General features: G+C 44.5%; 1 protein-coding gene across 3 annotated transcripts in view; it reads right to left on the bottom strand.

Moving 5' to 3' along the window:
- Positions 1–14224, bottom strand: part of APTX (aprataxin) — a 51539-nt gene that overhangs the window by 13236 nt on the left and 24079 nt on the right. For 2 of the 3 annotated variants that reach the window (XM_010378544.2, XM_010378543.2), the window contains exons 2-6: positions 5470–5606; positions 3806–3852; positions 3267–3569; positions 1705–1764; positions 56–282 (exon numbers count right to left, since the gene is read on the bottom strand). In XM_010378544.2, the coding sequence (XP_010376846.1) occupies positions 56–282; positions 1705–1764; positions 3267–3569; positions 3806–3852; positions 5470–5602 (770 nt within the window). In that variant the 5' untranslated portion in view covers positions 5603–5606. The remainder of the gene's footprint in view (positions 1–55; positions 283–1704; positions 1765–3266; positions 3570–3805; positions 3853–5469; positions 5607–14224) is intronic. The other variant, XM_010378545.2, reaches the window with a different exon arrangement.

Raw genomic sequence — 14224 nt, 5'->3', positions numbered from 1 at the left:
CTATCTGCCCACCTGGACAGAACCAGGAGCCAGCAGCACTACCCACATGGCTTACCTCATACTCGGAATGGCGTGGTAGCCCAATCGGAAGCGGAGTTTGCTGGACCCAGCAAAATCTACAATCACCTTTTCCCCCACAGTGTGCATATGCTTGAGGAGTTCAAGGTGCTCCCTGGTCACAGCCTTCAGACTGGAAATGGCGGTCCATGGTAAGACCAGCCAATGGTAACGGGCCTTCGGGTATTTATCCTTTATTACCACCACCTGCTCATCTTTGTAAACCTAGCAGAGGGACACAAGAGAAGGAAACAGACATCTACTAAGAATCTTCTGTGTGCCTGGTTGCTATATTCTCTAAGTCACTTAATTCTCACAGTCTTGTGCAAATGGTTTTAGTAGCCCAGTTTTGAGAGATGAGAGCACTAAGATTCAGATAGGTTGAGTGTCTTGCACAAGTCATAGTTCCTAAGAGGGAAATCTAGGATTCCAACTCAGATCTACTTGACTCCAGAGTCTGTTTTCTTTTTTTTTTTTTTGAGATGGAGTCTCGCTCTGTCGCCCAGGCTGGAGTGCAGTGGCCAGATCTCAGCTCACTGCAAGCTCTGCCTCCCAGGTTCACGCCATTCTCCTGCCTCAGCCTCCCGTGTAGCTGGGACTACAGGCACCCGCCACCTCGCCCGGCTAGTTTTTTTTTTGTATCTTTTAGTAGAGATGGGGTTTCACGTGTTAGCCAGGATGGTCTCGATCTCCTGACCTCGTGATCCGCCCGTCTCGGCCTCCCAAAGTGCTGGGATTACAGGCTTGAGCCACGACGCCCGGCCCAGAGTCTGTTTTCAACCACCACACTACACAGAATACACAGAAGATGCATAGTACAAAATAGTTCCCAAGGATCTGATGTAAAATCTCTGTAGGCATAAATTCAAAAGCATCCTTCTCCACTCCAACATGGCAGACTGTGTGACACATACACATGGGTTCCAGTGAGCCCTATTAGACCTGCCCCTTGTCAACCAGGAATGTAATTGAAGTGTAACCCAAAGGCTCCTCAAGGATGATGCCTGTTTTTGTTTTTGTTTTTTTGAGATAAGAGTTTCACTCTTGTTGCCCAGGCTGGAGAGCAATGGCGTGATCTCAGCTCACCGCAATCTCCACCTCCGGATTCAAGCGATTCTCCTGCCTCAGCCTCTCGAGTAGATGGGATTACAGGCATGTGCCACCACGCCCAGCTAATTTTTTGTATTGTTAGTAGAGACGGAGTTTCTCCATGTTGGTCAGGCTGATCTCAAAACTCCTGACCTCAGGTGATCCTCCCACCTTGGCCTCCCAAAGTGCTGGGATTACAGGGATGTCTGACTGTTAATGCCAGGGCAGCACAGTACTACTATCACAGTATATTATCTCTGATGCTCCCCTGAAAGGAACCATACTAGGGTTAATGCAACTTCCCTTTAAAGTACCCAGAAGTTTAAAAGGGACAAGGTAGAGGGGATACTCATTTGAAGAACTTAGCTTTCTCTCCAAACGAGTCCAGTTGCTACTTTATTGCCAATGGGAAAAACCTCTTGTTCTCACAGAAAAGTCCAATAAAATGAATCTCATTCAGAAAGACTGACATCCTTTGATTTCATTTGTAATTAAGACCTCTGTGGAGTAGTCATTTACAACATGAAATGTACTGAAATTCCAAACTTGTATTCTGACCTGCATTTTGGGGTCCTGCATAGAAATCTTCAAGCCTTGACTCCAGTGGCCCAGTGATTCCTAAAAAAAAAAAAAAAAAAACAAGCAATGTAAATTATAAATGCCAATAATTAAATTTGGCAATAGTTAATACTGTGTGACAGCACAACTAAACTTGGAAATAAACTTAGTTTTTGAGAATTAAACAAGATTCACTTGACTTTACTTCACTCCATTGCCTTCCTATATTCTTTTTTTTTGAGACAGTCTCGCTCTGTCTCACCCAAGCTGGAGTGCAGTGGCGCAATCTCAGCTCAATGCAGCCTCCGAAGTGATTCTCCTGCCTCAGCCTCCCAAGTAGCTGGGATTACAGGTGCCCACCACCACGCCCAGCTAATTTTTGTATTTTTTAGTAGAGATGGAGTTTCACCAGGTTGGCCAGGCTGGTCTTGAACTCCTCACCTCAGGTGATCCACCCGCCTCCACCTCCCCAAGTGCTGGGATTACAGGTGTGAGCCACCACACCCGACCCTATATTCTTTTTTTTCTTTTTTGTTTTTTTGATACGGAGTTTCGCTCTTGTTGCCCAGGCTGGAGCACAATGGCGTGATCTCGGCCCACTGCAACCTCTGCTTCCTGGGTTCAAACGATTCCCCTGCCTCAGCCTCTGGAGTTGTTGGAATTATAGGCGTGCACCACCATGCCCAGCTACTTTTGTATTTTTAGTAGAGAGGAGGTTTCACCACGTTGGTCAGGCTGATCTTGAACTCCTGACCTCAGGTGATCCGCTCATCTCAGCCTCCCAAAGCGCTGGGATTAAAGGCGTGAGCCAGCACACCCAGCCATATTTTATTGTTGTTGTTTTTTGAGACAGAGTCTCACTCTGTCGCCCAGGCTGGAGTGCAGTGGCACCATCTCAGCTCACTGCAACCTCTGCCTCCCAGGTTCAAGCAATCCTCCTGCCTCAGCCTCCTGAGTAGCTGGGATTACAAGCGTGCGTGCACCACCACGCCCAGCTAATTTTTGTATTTTTAATAGAGATGGAGTTTCACAATGTCGTCCAGGCAGATCTCAAACTCCTGACCCTCAAGTGATCTGCCTGCCTCAGCTTCCCAAAGTGCTGAGATTACAGGCGTGAACCACTGCACCCAGCCAGCCTTCCTATATTCACAGCTGGCTGTCTAGATGAAGGCGAGAAATGCCAGAGTATGAGTCATATCTTCTTTGCCCTCTCTCACTCAAACTAAAGCCTGAGCAATTCTCCACTTTGACATCAGCATATGAATTACATGATCTATGAAAACCTTTTATAGATGCATAAACAACTGATCCATTTTAGTTGTTCAATGTTAAGTGCACACTGCCATTATTGCTCTACCTTCAAGTGGCTTACCTCAGGAATTTAAGAAAAAAGCACATACAGGAACATTCATCTAAATGATTTTCATGCCACAAACAAGTGACTCTTTCATCATGGTTAACAACCCCTCACACATTTCTGAACTTTACAGTGTACAAAACAATTAAGCAGTCATTATATTTCATTTCTTCTCCACATCATCTACCAATCACAGTACCCTCACCTTTTTGATAGGTGCATCTTTTCCCTTATTTGGAGGCATGGAGCATTGGTTATGGTTGCTCCCAGGTTCCAGCCCTGTCCCAGGCTCAGCTTCGTGAGCAGCATCCCTTTCTATAGAATCACTGTCGCCTGATCTCTTTCTCTTCCTGTGTGTTTCCAGGCCAGGGTTCTTTGCCTCTTCCTCAAACTCTACCATATATGGATAAAGTTCATTCACCATGTGGAGAACCTGGCCAGGCTGCAGCTTCACCTCTTGGTTCTTCCCAATTACGACTGAGTCAATGCTGGTGGGATTGACTCCTACCTATGGGATAAACAATCAGAAAATAATTATAATAATAGCAACAGCACCTACAGTAAGATAGCCACTGCTACATTAACCACTTACTATATGCCAAGCACCTTGCCTAATGTTCACCTATATTACTCCATCACTTCCATACATGACAGAGAAGCCTTCACTGGCTGGCACAGACACTCTAAAGTCAACAGCATAAGAAAATCATCAAGTGTAAAATTCCAAGTTACAAATACACCTACCTGCTTTACCTTGACATATCCCTTGTTACACTCTGCTTTCAACTGTACTGAAAGAGATTGGAAAAAGTTAAACACAAATGCAACAAAGAACCAGGCACTTGCTCCTATTTTCCCGAAAGAAAACAATGAAGCTTCACTACAGGAGGCAGCTGAACAGATGTTTCCTTAAAGGCCTATTAGCAATCACCTGTTATGCAGGTGGCTGGAGCTCCAAATCCCACCAATTTCTAAAGGTTTAAATCCTTCCATAAAATGTCCAACAGCATACATACTCCCTTAGCTATTGCCAAGATCCCTGTGAGGCAGCTTCAATTAATCCCCACAAGTTTCCCTATTCCAGAACCCCTGGCCTGCTCATGATCACAGACTCTGCCGCCAGAAGAGAAGACCCATTTCTCCCAGCCTGGGCAGCGTGGCAAAACCCCGTCTCTACAAAAAAAAATACAAAAATTAGCCAGGTGTGGCGGCACGTGCCTATAGTCCCAGCTACTTGGGAGACGGAGGTGGGAGAATCACTTGAGCCCCAGAAGGCAGAGGTTGCAGTGAGTCAAGATCGCACCACTACACTCCAGCCTGGGCAACAGAGTGAGACCCTGTCTCAGGAGAAAAAAAAAAGACCCATTTCTCAAACAAACTCTTGACCAAGGATTAAATCAAGCTTCCAATATTATTTTGGAAAAACAAAAACTATCAGATGTCTTTAAAAGAGAAAACAGTAAAAGTCACATTCCTAGAAAACAGAAACTCAGGTGGCTTTGGGTGGAGGGAGTAGAATGTTCTAGAAAGATGATTGCAGAGACAGAACAATCTGAGCATGTGTGAGAAGTGGTAACATTAAGCATTCCTGTTCTGATAAATGAGCAAGGTATCTGGAGTTGAAACAGGGAGGAAAGAAGAATCACCATAGCTGCTCCCCAGAGAGGACAGGGTGCCACATACATGCCCCTTCAGTTGCTGTTGTGAGGAAGGGAACAGAAAGAGAAGCAGCTGCTTCTTCTGCATCTTGGGCCTACCCAGCTCAGGCATGGCTTTGTATCCCTCCACTTAGATTAACTCATATAGAAAAGATCATAATCAGTGCTGCAGATGCCAACTCTCTAAGTTCAGAACCCTTGGGAAACCTTGCTGTGGGGAGTCACACTCCAGGCAGCAGTGTGCATGTTTACAGGAAAAAACGAGATACATGGTAAGGATTTTTTTCTGAGGGCAAGGACTTTCATGTTATTAAACCCTAAGACAAGTGCTAGATGCCACTGTCTCATAAAGATGTTACTCTCTGCATGAAGCAATATGTAAAGGATGGCACTACCCCATTACTTCTCAGAGAGACATGGTTTCACCTGTAGACTCCAGAGTTTACATCTTGCTGCCCATTGAGCAATGTCCCTGGGGAAAGGGCAGGACTCAATTCCACCATCCCATGGTACAGGATGAACTTGCCTGCTCCCAACCTTCACCCACCCTGCCTGGAACATTACCACACTGGGAGGGCAGAATCAGGAATAAATAGAGCCCTGGTGTTGGCTAAAAGAGCTCAGTTCCTGAGCTGTATTTTTGGCAGACAATAGATTTTCCATCAAGAGCACCCAGAAAATATGCATCTTTGGTTATCACTATGCCACATAACCAAACATAGTAGTCTCCACATTTCTATGACCAGTTACCTTGCTGTCGAGAACATTTCTTATCAGTGATTTTGGTCTCTGGGCCACGCCCAATCACAACTGCTTCCAAATGTGGAAGTCTGATTCGCTGGTGCCGGCTGTCCTGTCTCACCAACCAGCACACCCGCATCATCACTCTGAGGGACAAAACAAGAGAATCACTAGAAAAACAGATCCACCAGCACAAGTCCTCCAGGACCACACCTGGTGCCACCATGCATGTGATTTACCAGCTGTTCATCTTGAGGCAAGTGACTTTGCCACCCTAGTCTCAATTTTCTCACCTATAAACCATGATAATGATGGGACTCAGGAGGCTGTTGTGAAGATTAAATGAGATAATGTGAGTAAGTATTTACCTCCCTGACTGAATCATGCTAAGCAATCAAATATTCATTACACATTTATTTATTTATTTATCTATCTATCTATCTATCACCACAACCTCCACCTCCCAGGTTCAAGCAATTCTCCTGCCTCGACCTCCTGAGTAGCTGGGATTACAGGCACCCACCACCACACCTGGCTAATTTTTGTATTTTTAGTGGAGACGGGGTTTCACCATGTTGGCCAGGCTGGTCTCAAACTTCTGACCTCAGGTGATCCACCCACCTTGGCCTCCCAAAGTGCTGGGATTATAAGCATGAGCCATCACACCTGGCCTGTTACACATGTATTGATATGTGCTGGACATTAGGCTACATATTGAAAGTCAAAGGATGAATAAAATAGGGACATTGTCCCTGTCCCTGAGGATCCTGGAGTACAGTAGGACAGAGAGAATCATATACCAATATTTACAGTATAATGTGATAAACACTACAAAAGAGTAACCAAATATGGCATTAGCCGAGTAAAAAGACTGACTCTTGTGGAGAGTATTTTAAAAGGTTTCACGAGGAAGGCATATTAATGTGAGGTTGTAAAGGATGAGGAGTTTGTCTGCCAGAGAACTAAGGACATAAAAAAGATGTTCCCTAGTGCTTAGGTGTCTGTGTCATAGGTTTTCCTTCCTTGTCATAACATACTGATGTTAGAACAATATATTTTACTCCCATCTGCCAGAAGACAGTCATAATAAATATGCAAATCTGCAATTTCTTTTTTTTTTTTTTCTGAGACAGAGTTTCACTCTTGTTGCCCAGGCTGGAGTGCAATGGCGCAATCTTGGCTCACAGCAACCTCTGCCTCCTGGGTTCAAGCAATTCTCCTGCCTCAGCCTCCCGAGTAGCTGGGATTACGGGCATGTATTACCACGCTCAGCTAATTTTATATTTTTAGTAGAGATGGGGCTTCTCCATGTTGGTTAGGCTGGTCTCGAACTCCCGGCCTCAGGTGATCCGCCTGCCTCAGCCTCCCAAAGTGCTGGGATTACAGGCGTGAGCCACCACACCCAGCTGCAAACCTACAATTTCTAAAGTGTGAACGTGGCAATTTTGTGCAATACAAAACCTGCAAAACAATGGAAGTGCTGATGTTCTTTTGAAAAACAACCCTTATGGCTTGTTGTGGACTATCAGTAAAAGAGAAAGACGAGAAATTCAGAAGAGAGATGAGGCCTCAACAATGGCCGAAGCAAAGGGGATGGAGAGCAAGAAGAGCCAGGAGAAATCTGGAAGACATACTTAATTAATGATGACATTTGGGGAATGACAAAGGAATAAAAGGAGACACTGGCCAGGTGCAGTGTCTCAGGCCCGTAATCCCAGCACTTTGGGAGGCCATGGTAAAACAAATACCGTGTTGTTTGACCTAAAAATACAAAAATTAGCCGGGCGTGGTGGCAGATGCCTGTAGTCCCACCTACCCAGAAGGCTGAGGCAGAAGAATCGCTGGAACCCAGGAGGCAGAGGTTGCAGTGAGCCGAGATCGCACCATTGTACTCCAGCCTGGGCGATACAGCAAGACTGCATCTCAAGGAAAAAAAAAAAGAGAGAGAGAGACACTGACCAAAGACTTCTAATTTGGAAGATGCCCATTACCCAAAATGAAAAATACACAAGGAGACGTAATTTGGAGATAAAAAGGAAGGTGAAGAAAGAATGACCAATTTCATATTGAAATGTAATTAGTTTAAGTTGCCTGTGGAAGATCCAAGACTCAAGCTGTGATATATGGGTATGAACCTCAGGAGAGGGGAATGGACTAAATGCATATATTTGAGAGGCATCAACATGTCACAGAGGCTGAGGCAAAGAGAGAGGATGAGATCACCCAATGAGGTGAAACAGGGAATTATGGGCAGAGAGAGGATGCCTCTCTATACTCCAGACTCTTATCAGTCCTCAAGCCTCTAACACGCCTCTCCTGGAAACCTGCCTACACTCAAGGCAGCACTTATCCCCTCTGCAAAAGTTTCATGTCCATAAGCAAAGAAAAAAGAAACCTGATTTTTAAAAATCAGTTTTATTTCCATCTGCAAACACAAGACAATGCAAGGCAAAGTGAGCAAACGACAGCTGAGGAGATGTAAATTCAAATGAATAAGATTTTAGTGCGAGTATATGAGCACTAAGGAGGTAAAAAGTCCTGTATTAGCCAGTACAGGCTTCCAGAAACCTCCTGGTTAGAGACGGCTAGGAGCCAAGGGGACTGATAAAGAAGAAATGGAGTAGGAGGGGCCATTCCATTTTAAATAGCAAAAGTGACAGCACAGATTTCGGCAATGGCAAGCCATAGGTCAGGGTAAAAGCAGATTTAGTTGACCAAACCACAGGAGCTGCCTTGGAGAGTCACAAAAAAAGACAAGAGGTGTCGAAAGAATACTAGGCTGAAAAGTTCACATTTAACATAATCAAGAGGAGACAACTGCCAGTTTTGAGCTTCACAGTAAAACAACAGCATCCAAAGAACACTTAACAGCTGTGTGTAGGCAGTCTACCATGGAGAAATCTAGAGTCAGAGATTAGTGAAGAGGCTGCTAATATAATGTGGGCCAGAGAGGTCAAAAAGACAATTCAGCAAGTCTCTGTGAAGGAATTGATGCAGGTGCATGAAGATTCAGCTATAAATCTAAAATCCTAAACCTGGAGCCTCAAATGATGATGGTCCTATGGGCAGGTCCCATTTTTAAATGCTGTGCATTCCAAGGGGCATCTGTTTGTACTTGCTGGAAACTGATGAATGAGCAGGTAACAGACTGAGAAGTGAAGTATGTCTTCACCAGGCACTGGGAAATATGTGGTGACTGACTACTCACACTGACAATAAGAGAAGCCAGAAGAGAACAGATTTTGAGAGCAGGGATAGAGAGGAATCCAGTGGGCAGCAGAGAGTATGGCTGACAGATGCAGGATAATAGGAACTACCTTCCTGCCCTCCATCAACACAGATACTTTATTCCCCCAAAGTTCTCAAGTTATGGTGTTTCTTTTTACTACTTCCTGAGAAGCTGAAGCAGTGACTGCACAATGGTTATGTAACTAACCTTAAATAATAACTTCACCCGTTTCAGCCTCCAATTCCAACTTCTAGGAATGCAGTGTTTTACAATATGGCAAGTGCAAAAGGATGGGCGTTCCTGAATCTTCAACCCAGTCCCTCCTGTAAAACTCCATAAACTGAAAACTCTGTAACAGTGGTCATGCCCATGTTTGCTTATCAATATACCCCTAGCACCTAATCTAACACTTGGCATACAGCGGGCATACAATAGATATTTACAAGTGAATTATCAAAAGCTATTTACTCTGCAATGAGAGTAATAATTATCCCAGTTTTCCTTCCTGCCTTCTCTCTCCCTTCCTTCTATGGCTCTTTGGGCAATCCTATCCATTCTCACATCTAAGTGGATAAATCCCAATTATCTATTTTTCACCTCTATATCCTCTTTTTTTTTTTTTTTTTGAGATGGAGTTTTGCTGTTGCCCAGGCTGGAATGCAATGGGGCAGTCTTGGCTCACTGCAAACTCCACCTCATGGGTTCAAGTGATTCTCCTGCCTCAGCCTCCCGAGCAGCTGGGATTATAGGCGTGCACTAACACACCTGGCTAGTTTTGTACTTTTTTTTTTTTTTTTTTTGAGACACAGTCTTGCTCTGTCATCTAGACTGGAGTGCAGTGGCCGGATCTCGGCTCACTGCAAGCTCCGCCTCCCAGGTTCAGGCCATTCTCCTGCCTCAGCCTCCCGAGTAGCTGGAACTACAGGTACCTGCAACCACGCCTCGCTAATTTTTTGTATTTTTAGTAGAGATGGGGTTTCACCGTGTTAGCCAGGATGGTCTCGATCTCCTGACCTCGTGATCCGCCCGCCTTGGCCTCCCAAAGTGCTGGGATTACAGGCTTGAGCCACCGCGCCGGCTTTTTGTATTTTTAATAGAGACGGGGTTTCACCATGTTGGCCAGGCTGGTCTCGAACTCCTGATGTCAGGGGATCCGCCCGCCTCAGCCTCCCAAAGTGCTGGGATTACAGGTGTGAGCCACCGCGCCCAGCCCGGCTCTCTATCTTTCATTCTAGAGTTGAGGGGATTTGTCAGAAAGAAATTCTGATTATTCCTTAAAGAACTCAAGTGATCTGATAGAACACACAAGGCCAGAAACCAGGTAACCTCAAATAGTGCTGTCCAACAGAATTTTCTGCAATGATGGAAATGTTTTACACCTGAGCTGTCCAATAAATTACCCACCATGTGACAATCGAGCATCTAAAATGTAGCTAGGACAACAGAGGAACTACATTTTTTACTTAATACTTAAATAACTCCATGTGGCTGGAGGCTACCACAATATCCACCACAGTCCTGGAAACTTGCCCTGCCCTGATCCATCTCAAGTCCCTCATGCCTGAAGTTAAGCTTGTCATAATGTAACTCCACAGTGGTTACGTATTTTACCTTCCTTTCCTCTTCACAGAACTAGTCCCACTTGCCCATCCCTCTCTCTCCTTTTCCCCAAGAAACACATACATACTGGCATACCTTCTTTGTGCTCTGCTCTATTACATTTCAAAGATAATGCACTTTTTTACAAATTGACAGTCTGGCAAATCTGTGAAGCAAGTCTTTCGGTGCCATTTTCCCAACAGCATGTGTTCACTTCATGTCTCTGTCACATTTTAGTAATTCTCACAATATTTCAAACTTTTTCATTATTATTATACCTGTTACAATGATCTGTGATCAGTGATCTTTGATGCTACTGGAAGAAAATGCCATCTAGGACTTCCAAAGGTAGAGAGAAGTCAGTGCCTGACTTCAAAGCTTCAAGGACAGGCTGTCTTGTTAGGAACTAATGCAGCTGGAGACTCAAAACTGAAGCCAGTGCTCATTTACCATTTCAGAAATCCTAAGGCCCTTAAGAATTATACTCAGTCCACTCTGCCTGTGCTCTATAAATGGAACAACAAAGCCTGGATGACAGCACATGTGTTTACAGCATGACTGACTGAATATTTTAAGATCTCTGTTAAGAACTACTGCTCATAAAAAAAAGATTCCTTTCAAAATAGTACTGCTCACTGACAATGCACCCAAGATCCCTGATGGAGATACATTATACAGGGAGATAAATATTGCCTTAGTGCCTGATAAAACAACATCCATTCTGCCACCCATGGATCAAGAAGTAATTCTGACTTTCAAGTGTTATTAATTAAGAAACACATTTCTTAAGGGTATATTAATTAAGAAACACATTCTTCTGATGGGCCTGGGCAAAGTAAATTGAAAACCTTCTGAAAAGGATTCAACCGGCCGGGCGCGGTGGCTCAAGCCTGTAATCCCAGCACTTTGGGAGGCCGAGACGGGCGGATCACGAGGTCAGGAGATCGAGACCATCCTGGCTAACACAGTGAAACCCCATCTCTACTAAAAATACAAAAACTAGCCGGACGAGGTGGCGGGCACCTGTAGTCCCAGCTACTCGGGAGGCTGAGGCGGGAGAATGGCGCAAACCCGGGAGGCGGAGCTTGCAGTGAGCTGAGATCCTGCCACTGCACTCCAGTCCGGGCGACAGAGCGAGACTCCGCCTCAAAAAAAAAAAAAAAAAAAAAAAAAGGATTCAACCATTCTAGATGCCCTTAAGAACATCTGTAATTTATGGGAGGAGGTCAAAATATTAACATAAACAGGCATTTGGAAGAAGTTGATTCCAACCCTTATGGATGACTTTGAGAGGTTCAAGACTTCAATGGAGGAAGTCACTCCCAATGTAGCAGAAATAAAGAGAACTAAAATTATAAGTAGAGCCTGAAGATGTGACTGAAATGCTGCAATCTCATGATCATACTTTAATGGATGAGGAGCTGCTTCTTATGGATGTGCAAAGAAAATGGTTTCTTAAGATGAATTATATTCCTGGTGAAGACGTAGTGAACATTACTGAAATGTCAACAAAGGGCTGGGTGTTGTGGCTCATGCCTGTAATCCCAGCACTCTGGGAGGCCGAGGCAGGCAGATCACTTGAGGTCAGGAGTTCAAGACCAGCCTGGCCAACATGATGAAACCCTGTCCCTACTAACAATACAAAAATTAGTCAGGTGTGGTGGCACGCGCCTGGAATCCCAGCTACTCAGGAGACTGAGGCACGAGAATCTCTTGAACCCAGGAGGCAGAGGTTGGCATGAGCTGAGATAGTGCCACTGCACTCCAGCCTGGATGACAGAAAGAGACTCTGTCTCTCCATAAAAAAAAAAAAAAAAAAAAAGAAGAGGTTGGGTGCAGTGGCTCACACCTATAATCCCAGCACTTTGGGAGGCTGAGGCAGGCAGATCACAAGGTCAGGAGTTCAAGACCAGCCTGGCCAACATAGTGAAACCCCATCTCTACTAAAAACACAAAAATCAGCCAGGTGTGGTAGCAGGCACCCTCAGTCCCAGTACTCAGGAGGCTGAGGTAGGAGAATCCCTTGAACCCAGGAGGCAGAGGTTGCAGTGAGCTGAGACCGCACCACTGCACTCCAGCCTGAGTGACAGAGTGAGACTCCATCTCAAAAAATAAATAAATAAAAAGAAACGTCAACACAGGACATAAACTTAGCTCATAAAGTAGCAGCAGGGTTTAACAGGACTGATTCCAATTTTTGAAAGAAGTTACACTGTGGGTAAAATGCTATAAAAATCCATAAACTGGGCTCAAAAAATAAATGAGACAAAAAGAAAAAAAAAGTCATCAAACAGCATCACTTACTACAGAAAAATTTTTGTGAAAATCAATCGATGCAGCAAACTTTATTGTCTTATTTTAAGAAATTGCTAGGCCAGGCGCGGTGGCTCAAGCCTATAATCCCAGCACTTTGGGAGGCCGAGACGGGCGGATCACGAGGTCAGGAGATCGAGACCATCCTGGCTAACACGGTGAAACCCCGTCTCTACTAAAAAATACAAAAAACTAGCCGGGCGACGTGGCGGCGCCTGTAGTCCCAGCTACCGGGGAGGCTGAGACAGGAGAATGGCGTGAACCCGGGAGGCAGAGCTTGCAGTGAGCTGAGATCTGGCCACAGCACTCCAGCCTGGGTGACAGAGCGAGACTCCGTCTCAAAAAAAAAAAAAAAAAAAAAAAGAAATTGCCACAGACACCCAAATCTTCAGTAACCGTGACCCTGATCAGTCAGCAGCCACCAATATCAAGGCAAGACCCGCCCAACATCAGCAAAAAGATCACAACTCACTGAAGGCTCCGGTGACTGATACATTTCTTAGCAAAGTATTTTTAATTAAGGTATGTACATTGTTTGTTCAGCCATAATGCTACTGCACACTTAACAGACTACAGTATAGTATAAACATAACTTTTATATGCACTAAGAAACCAAAACATTCATGTGACTCACTTTATTGCAGTTGTCTAGAACCAAACCCATAATGTCTCCAAGGTATGCCTGTATGTATACCCTTCAGGTATAATATACTGAACAGCGTCTCCCAAATAAATCACTTTTTTTTTTTTTTTTTTTTTTCTGAGACAGGGTCTCATTCTGTTGCCCAGGCTGGGTGCAGGGCATCATTACAGCTCACTGCAGCCTCAACTTCCTTGGGCTAAAGTGGTCCTCCAGTCTCAGCCTCCTGAGTAGCTGGGACTACAGATATACACCACCATGCCTTGCTAATTTGTTTTATTTTTTATGGAGATGGGGTCTCACTATGTTGCCTATACTGGTCTGAAACTCCTGGCCTCAAGCCATCCTCCTGTCTTGACCTCCCAAAGTGCAGGGATTACAGGTAGCAGCCACGCCCAGCCTAAGTCATTCTTAATATGGTCTCCTGGTATTCCTTTCTCCTAAAACCCAAATCCTATTTAACTTTCAAGCCTCACCTCCTCCCTAAGGCCTTCACTGTGCTATCTTCTCTTCTCTACATCTTATTGTTGGATGTGGACAAACTACCCTCACAGTTCTCTGAATGTTTAATGTGGATGTAATTCTACTTTCCAAACAAGATTATAATCTCCCTGCTAACAGACTGCATCACTGTCTATGCATTCACAAAACAATGAGGGGGGTTTCTGGAGATCACTGCCCTAGGCTAGGCCTGGCCTTTACTTCAGGATCCCCTGGTTTTCAGCATACCTTTATCAAGTGCATACTATATGCTAGGAAATATGCTAAATGTCTTACTTACATGGTCTCATTTTAATACTCACAACTCCATTCTAAGAAGAGAAAATTAAGGATGAGAAGATAAGTAACATGTTCAAGTAACATAGCCAATATGTGCCAGAGCTACGATTTGAATTCCAAAGAATGGGTTCTTAACCACTGCATCATATAACTTTTGGCTTCACTCATTTGATCATTCAGTCAAAATTACTACACTCCTGTGT

The sequence above is a fragment of the Rhinopithecus roxellana genome, chromosome 16 (genome assembly GCF_007565055.1).
Source record: "Rhinopithecus roxellana isolate Shanxi Qingling chromosome 16, ASM756505v1, whole genome shotgun sequence".
NCBI classification, from domain to species: domain Eukaryota; kingdom Metazoa; phylum Chordata; class Mammalia; order Primates; family Cercopithecidae; genus Rhinopithecus; species Rhinopithecus roxellana.
This window is presented reverse-complemented; position numbering and strand designations above follow the sequence as displayed.